General features: G+C 40.5%; 1 protein-coding gene across 1 annotated transcript; it reads right to left on the minus strand.

The window, feature by feature from the left end:
* Positions 1-1,859: 1,859 nt before the first annotated feature.
* Positions 1,860-8,115, minus strand: LOC102227007 (transcription factor Sox-18-like). The gene is made up of 2 exons (XM_023342058.1): positions 7,328-8,115; positions 1,860-5,789 (listed from the first exon to the last, which is right to left on the minus strand). The coding sequence occupies exons 1-2, from the start codon at positions 7,725-7,727 to the stop codon at positions 4,444-4,446; spliced, it is 1,746 nt and encodes a 581-aa protein (XP_023197826.1). The 5' UTR covers positions 7,728-8,115; the 3' UTR covers positions 1,860-4,443.
* Positions 8,116-8,383: the final 268 nt, after the last annotated feature.

Raw genomic sequence — 8,383 nt, forward strand, 5'->3', positions numbered from 1 at the left:
GCATCATGAGACATGAACAACAATGCTGTTATTTATGTAGGTGACTTTACTGGAGAAAGCTTCAAATAAGAGACTTAAGCTCAGTTGGATTTTTCCAAATGTTGGCCCTGAAAGACTCTGATCTGTCTGCTCCGTCACTCCACAGTCAAAGTTTGGAATTAGCTCTTCATCATGTAATCCAATCTGCAGAGATCTGTTAATGAAACATGAGCTGAAACAAGGCAACATCTAAATCTCGCAGCCTATCGGCTTTGAGAACGGGAATTTCAAACGCCTGCGGCAGAATCTCACGTTTTTAATTTCCAGCTGCAGGAGCAGGAATCTTGCCTTGTTTTCTTTTCCAGTCAGAGCAACAAGCAGCCGGGTGAGGTGTTCTCACAAAAATATACACCTCTTCCCCTTTTCACTTTCCACACATAAAGAGGGACACACACCCTTTCCGAACATCCCAAACTTCCACATGAGTTTCCTCCTGGTTGCTAACATTCCTGTCAGCTACCTACGCAACACACACACACACACACACACACACACACACACACACACACACACACACACACACACACACACACACACACACGCCGAGATGAAAGTAGACGAGTCACTGTAGGAAAACATGCCTGAAGTCCCAACCACATGATGTTTGGTCATCTTTTACAGACCAGTTGACATGTCCAAACGTTGTTCTGCTCCAACGGAGATTTAATGAAATGGATTTAGAAACGTAAAGTAAACAAAATAAGGTCAGACAGAAAATAAAGGGAAGATTAGACGCTTATTGCCTTTTAAACATCTTGAATGCTTTATTCATGGGAAAATTTTTTTTTTTGAATATCCACAAAATAATCAACAAGAACGTTTTTCTGACACTTTTCTAGTCATTGTTTTTAAGAAGTATTAACTAAACAACTATATGATTATTGATGCAAGTTTTCATAAATGTAAAAGCTAGAAAAGTATTATTAGCTCTTGAAGCAATTATTATCTTAATTCTTATTGGAATTATATGATTTCTTTTAAAGAAAATGTATCAGCCTGACCCAATGCATGGTATTATGAACTATCATTTTGTTGAGAATCTTGTTAGTTTTCATAAACTCCTTTCATTTATTTATTTTGAGTCTTTTCCAATATTTCACACCCTTGATCTGTTTACTCAGCAGCTCTGCCTGTTCTCCATCATAAATCAGAACACCTGTAATCTATTCTGTGTAAAATATGTTCATTCATTAACAATACAGCCCCATGCATATTTTCCTTTCCCTGCTCATATTAGGATTATTTGGGTTAACATCCATTTGAAATAGTTCCAACAACAGAAATGATAATGTAACAATGATAATGATTTAAAATGATGACAAAAAATAAAAATGAAATTAAATAACGCCTGGGAAAGGTTACAACCTTTGTAGCAGTGGTTTCTCCCTGCTTATTGAGGGTTTCTCTCTTGTTTCCTGCCTGTTATTTGATTTCTCACAAAGTAATGTAAACAAAATTGGAATATTACGTCAGGCCATTAAAAAAAACTATTTTTAAAAACAGGAATGGGGCCCTAATGAAACTTATGTTTAATATCTCTTTAAAAGTTATACATTTGTTTAAAATGTATTGATTATGAAAATGCATAAACCTGTTGGGTTCAATATGTTTTGTGCTTTTTAGCCACAGATTCAGATGTTTCTGCTGGTGTTTTATGTCTTCTATTGACAGAACACACACTTCAGACATTTATTGATCTGCAATAAAAATTTATCCTTTTATGTCCTCTTGAAGACCATCCTGCTTTTACTTGAGTTTGACTTGAACATAAAAAACAAAAGGGTTTTTGTTTTATTACTACAGAGAGTCGGAAACTAAAGTAAATTCTTAAAGGTGTTTATTTGGTACAATTATTGTATACAACAGAACAGATCCATTTACAGCCAACACACCGTTTTCAAACACATAAAGAAAACCTTTTTTCTTTGTAGAAAATCTAAAAATTATTCTTGTCAGGCAGATTTAGAAGCATCCCAGTGACACTTCTGGGAAAATACTGGTTTTAATTTGTTATATGACTGCTGAGAAAAATGTCCTTTGATTTAATCCCAAAATCCTGGGTGTTTTCTTTATTCTCTTAGATAATTATTACCAAAAGGCCCAAAGTTATTGCACGATTCCAAAAAAACGCCTGTCTCTCTCTGAAGTCTTTTTGTGTCACAGTAAATTAAAACGGAAAAAAAGAGTGCTTGGTGTCAACAGAGAAGAATGTCAAATGCAGATGTAGAAACTTATTTTTTACTAGTTCACTTGAACTCCTGCTTCTCAGTAAGCATCTCGCTGAAGAAAAGTTGAAAGAAGTCTTAAACCTCAGAAATGGCATGGCAAATGTAACTGGTGGCTCCGTAAGAGATACTTGATTTTGTTCCACTGTTTCATGTACATCAAGAAACAAGAAACAAGCAGACTAATGCAGAACAGATGCAGGCTCCATCTTTCAAGAGACTTCTTGTTTTTCTTTCCCTGTACACAAAGCCACTACAGGACAGAGAGAATGCTGTAGATATGCAATCAATAAATATATTTTAACCTTTTCTTTCAAGTAATGCCAATAATTGTAAAGTTATTCAATTACATTTAAGCCAAAAACTGCTAAAAAAAAGTTCAACATGCTTTACCTTTGTATCAAAGTGTTGCGGATCGTTAGCCTAGCTAAATAGAGGCACTTTTGCAAAACCTGATTTCCAAAAACAAAACAACAAATTGCAACAACAATACTTGGTTGGTATTTGGATGAGTGTTTAGTATATATTGAAGGGTAAACTTTAGGATTTTATAACAGGTGTGTGCAGCCATTTCTCCAGTTTTCATCCGTTAGCCAAGCCAGGCTAGCTAGCACCATAATTACTACACAAATATAAAAACAACGTGTTGGTCTTACTTCCAGCAAGAAAGCTGGTAAATATCATTCCAAAAACTTCCTTTCAGAAAAATATGATCATTTTTGTACAAAAACATATTTCAAACAATAGATATTTCATCTTGAAAAAGTATTATACCTTCTATACAGCTAATACATTAAATGCAGTGCAAAGAGAACATTTCATAGTCTAAATCTCTCTTTCACAAAAAGCACTGAATCAATATACACAGTATGACTACATGAAACCTATAGTTTCCAAAAGAAAAATACAATAAACAATCATAAAAAATCTTAATGTATGCCCGTATCCAGTTGCAAGAATTCAAAGTAGACTCTGACAAATTAGAGGAAGTGACAATGACTTTTTGTTGAAGACATTTTCTCTGATGTGTTCCAGAAGTATTTTAGAACCTGAGCTTCTGTCATCTGCAGACCTAACGTGGAAAAACTGTTTTGTTTTAATAAACGATCTGTTTGGTAAATCAGAGGATTTGTGGTAAGATAAAGCAAGACTTGAAATCAGCATCACAGGATATCTGCCTGCCGGTAGACAAAGACATGTCTTAAATCTCAAAATATTATATTTGCCATTTGACACAAGACCCTAGGATGAACTGAGCTGCAGAAGGGAACGGGATGTATGACATCGAGAAAGAAAACCCACCCTGATTTGTAAAACATGCTAAACGTTTGTGGGAGACATCAGCGGTCTGTTCTGGGTTAGCGGCCAGGCTTTCTGAGACTGGAAGCAACCCCCACCCCACTGAGTTCATTTTCATTCCCTTTCATGGCTCATCCTGACAGTTTCTGACATTTAAATTTAAAGTTACAGATAACTGAAAATATTGTAGATTTCATAGAATCTGTCATAAAACAATTAATAGTATCAGCTTTCAGCACGGAGATGGCACCAAAGGATGCTCCAAATACCGTTTGGGACGTTATCGTTCTACTTCAGGTACTTAATGCCCTTAGAGGTGACTGATTCTTGCAATTCCTTTCACTAGTGTGGACCATCTTACATCCAAGTAAAGCCATTACGTCTGGATGTTAAGCCGTTTTTGTCAGTGGATGTTTACTTTTAGCTATTATAGTAATTTCTAAAGTACATTTTGATGCAAACTACAACGACATAGAGAGAACAACAGATTTTGATCATTAGTGAGTCTAATAACAATATGCAGCGCCACTGGCTGATCAGATTTGTTGATTACCCAAAATTAATCGGCTGAAAACACAAGAGAAAGAAAAAAAGTAAAACGTTTGTTGGAAATATGAAGTCTTTTAGTGTTTGATTAGATATTTCAGCAACATGTCACGTTTTGTTTTTCGTGTCTGATCTTTTTACAATGCAAATTATATAATTAATAATCCAAGATTTGGCAAAGGGCCCAGAATAAAGTTCAACATTTGTTTCACATTTAAAAACAAACTCAAGCAGTTTTAGAGTAGGCGATGACTCGACACTGACTTCAATAAAGTTTTGATATTAAATTTTCTTTGCAGATGCATTGAAGACTGTGTGAGATGAGATTCTGTATTTATCCAGTTATACAGGCGCTGTAATAAACGGCACTGCTGGCGTCAGAGAGAGCAGATATCAGAGGGCTGCTTCCATCATCACAGCCACCAGCGCCACTCATAATACTGCTGACGTCCCTGTTAATAATAGTGCTAACAATGCTGTTGCTGCTACTGCCTCCAATGGCATTACACCCACCCAGGACTTTTGACCCTCCTCCACACCCTCCATAGGGCTCTTCTCGACTCCGTCCCATGTTGACATACTGGTCAAATTCGTGCCTGTCCACCTCAGACCAAAACTCAGCAGAGGAAGAGCCCATGTGGCCGCCGGCCTCCAGACTAGACTGGTCTGAGTGTGCAGAGCGACCGAAGGTGGATGCAGGGAGGATGCAGGAGGAAGAGCAGGAAGAGGAAGAAGTTTCAGGAGGAGGGGAAAGCTGTCCCAGATGAGAGGGAGTGAAGTGCGTAGCGCTGGACGCAGTGCCTCCATACATTTGGTTGAGATACCCGACAGGCGCTGTGCTCAGAGGTGTCTGTTGGCATTTTATTGGCTCAGGGATGCTGAAGGACGGGCGAGGATAGGAAACAGGGGACGAGGAATCGGCTAGAGGCGGAGGACATTTCACAGGAGTCCTTAAGGGGACCTGATGACTGAAAGCATGACTAGGAGGTAGCTTAGCGCTAACTGAGCTAATGCTTGATGTCATATTTGATTCAACAGAACTTATTCTAGAGTCGAGTCTGGAAGTCCTGCTTGGACTGAGACTTGCATTCATCCCGATGTTTAAGCTGGCGCTGACGGCGATGGCGTTGTGGTGACTGTGGTTGTTGCTGTAGTGCTGCTGGCTGTAATGTGGGTTGTGATGGTGAAGGCGGTGATAACCGCTCCAACCTCCCATCCCCGCCTCGTCTTGCATGTGTTGGGGGAAGAACACGGACTCTCCGGCTCCGTCTTCCAGGACGTCCAGCGGCGACATCTCCGGGGTGGGCAGGCCGTAGCTCTCCAGTTCGGCGTGCCCCGGGGCCGGAAGGTCCCGAAAGTGGCCCAGAGACGGCAGCAGCTGGTGGGGGTGATGGTGGTGGGGAGTGTGGGTGGCCGGGTGGCCGTAAGCAGCAGCACCAGATACGCCATCAGCAGCCAAAGGGCCGACGCCGGGGCCCAAACCGAGAGCCGGGGCCCCACCTTGGGCCAGGCTGTGCAGCAGGAGCCCGGGTTCCACTCGCTTCAGCTTCTTGGTGGTCTTTTTGCGTCGAGGTCTGTACTTATAGTTTGGGTGATCCTGCAGGTGTTGCACACGGAGACGCTCGGCTTCCTCCACAAACGGCCGCTTGTCTGTGGCACTCAGGGCCTTCCAGGACTGACCTGGAAGATGTGGACAAAGAGCGGAAACGATTACACTTTACATTAAAGGACAAAGTTATTTATTACTTTTAATCTAACTGATATCGTAAATCCTAATCACATTTTACCCTCATGTCCTGAAACCCGAATCCCCTTTTACACCTAAACCTACAATCATTTTAATTCATGCATATCGTTTTAATAGCTATTTACACATGGCCAATGAAAATATATCGAATACTGTACTTCTAGTGTAAACAAAGACCATGAAAGCAGGATTGGTTGGCCCCCTAACCACCTTTAAACCACATTCAGACCTCTATAAATCTCCTTATCTTGACATCTTTTAACTTTTCAGTTTCTACAAATTCCCAACTTGTTTAGATGGAAGGCACCCTCATATTTATTTGTGTCTAATTAAGAAAGTTTTGCCCTCGGGGTTGAGCTCGACGTATTTATGCTCTGCATTAAGTGTACATATTTACAGTTTGTCTTGTGGTTGTAAATTCTGGCTGCTTCCAGATCTGCAAAACAAACTTTTTTTCCCAGAAACTTGCGGTTTGGATTTGAGTGACTCTGAACATTTCAAGCTGCAGATGAACTCCAGCTGTACAGTGGGTCTGCACTGAGCAGCTCCCACGTTTTAATCTGAAGCTCAGCTTACAGCTGGAAAAATATACAATAAAATAAAGAATCAAAGAATATTAGTTTAAATATCTAACACAGTGACATCAGCAGTTCTCTTTATTCTATAAGATTAGTTATTGTTGTTGCTTGTAATTACAAAGTATTAAAACAAATATTTTTTATCATTCATTAATGACATAGTTAACTTTTCAGTATGCAGAGTTAAAATAAGTACAGTAACAGACAGCAGTTCAGTGATTTATAAATGGTTTGCCAATATTTTCTGAAGATTGTTGCATTTTTTTATGTTCAGCTCACATTTTTAGCTTACAAATACAAAAAGTGAAAAATATTTTATTTAATGTAAATATCTCTTTAAAAAGCTGTAATATTTATTAGAAATTCACTGTTCAATTGGCTGATTACACCTAGATCAGGTCAAAGTCGAAAAATCTAACTTTATTTTGCTTGCATTAAATGCTTCCAAACTAAGAACTCCCTCAATTTTCATCCTGTAAATGCATCAGTTAAAAGCAAAGGCGTTCACACACATTGCATCAGATCCTTAAAAATTGAAGATTAGGTTTGAATATGCTTTGATGCATTAATAGAGATAGTCTTGTCATTCTTTAATTTTCTGTTTGACTGAAAACTACCACCTGTAGCACATTTTTCTGTTTCATGTGGTTTATTTCTGTCATTTTGTCAGATCTTGAAGAAAACCAAAAGCCAGTGAAGGTCAATAAATGTCTGATTAATGCATTTTTAAGATTTTTTAGTTGTCTGAACTTCTAACCGTTAATATTTTTCATATAATCCTTTTCAGATTAAGCACACAGAAAAAGGTTAATTTAGTAAATTTAGCCATGAATTATGAGTTTTACATAATTATTGCTTTGCTTGTTAAAAGCTGAGGCCGCTGCTCGTCTTACCCAGCATCTTGCTCAGCACGGCGTTGTGCAGGTCCGGGTTCTGCAGGGCCAGTCGCTTCCTCTCATCTTTGGCCCAAACCATGAAGGCGTTCATGGGCCTGCGGATCCTCTGCTCGGCCCCTGAGGCTTTCCCATCGCCTGCCCCAGCCAGCGGGCCCCCTACCGGGGTCAAGTCGGGGCTCTGTCCCCTGGAGCCGACCGTCAGAGCCATCCTGGGCTCGCCTCTCCTCGGTTCTCCAGGGGCGTCGGGAGAACTGCAGTCTGCTGACAGGCTCTCTTCAAAATCCATCTCAGGGTCGGAAGCGGGACTCGGGGTCTCCGACGTCCAGCGGCCCCCAAAGGGCATTTGACTGGGATGCAGGGAGGCCTCTCTAGGCAGGTTGGGCTCAGTTAAATTCATCCCACTCAGGTTAACGTTCTGTCCAGAAAATCTCTGCTTTATGTTGGCTGGAAAACTCTGAATGTTTCAGATGGAAAACGACCGAAGGATCAAATGAGGAATCTGACGGATTTGGTGCACAAATCCTAAAATAAAGCATCGAGATCTGAGAGGAGAGGGAAAGGAGAGAGAAAAGGGAAAACAAAAGTTGTGGTGCAGGATATTCCCTCTGAAGAAAAAAAATCCAGAGACTCTGCCTCTTTTGTCCACTTCCTTTTTTTTCCCTTCCCAAAAAGACAACAGCTCTTGTTTGGATTTTGCGGTTCAGGAGTTGATTTCTCTCAGTCAGCGAGGCCGTCCGACTCTCTGTCTCTCCGTCTCTCCGTCTCTCTACCTTGTTTGAAAGTTTTGAAACTTGTGGCCAGATTTAACCGACCCACGCTGTGTATATATACCCCGCCCTGACCAATCAGATAAATATATAGCTGAGGCCTTAACCAATGAGATGCCAGGCGGCTGTGAGGGAAAGAAGTGAGTCTGTCTGAGAGACGGCGAAGGGGGAGTTCAGAACTTTGCCTCCCTCTTTTTCCTTCTTAACGGCCACCCTTTCCTCCCCCTTGGAACTACACACACACACACACACACACACACACGCACGCACACACACACACACACAC

This window comes from Xiphophorus maculatus, chromosome 1, assembly GCF_002775205.1.
Source record: "Xiphophorus maculatus strain JP 163 A chromosome 1, X_maculatus-5.0-male, whole genome shotgun sequence".
NCBI lineage: Eukaryota > Metazoa > Chordata > Actinopteri > Cyprinodontiformes > Poeciliidae > Xiphophorus > Xiphophorus maculatus.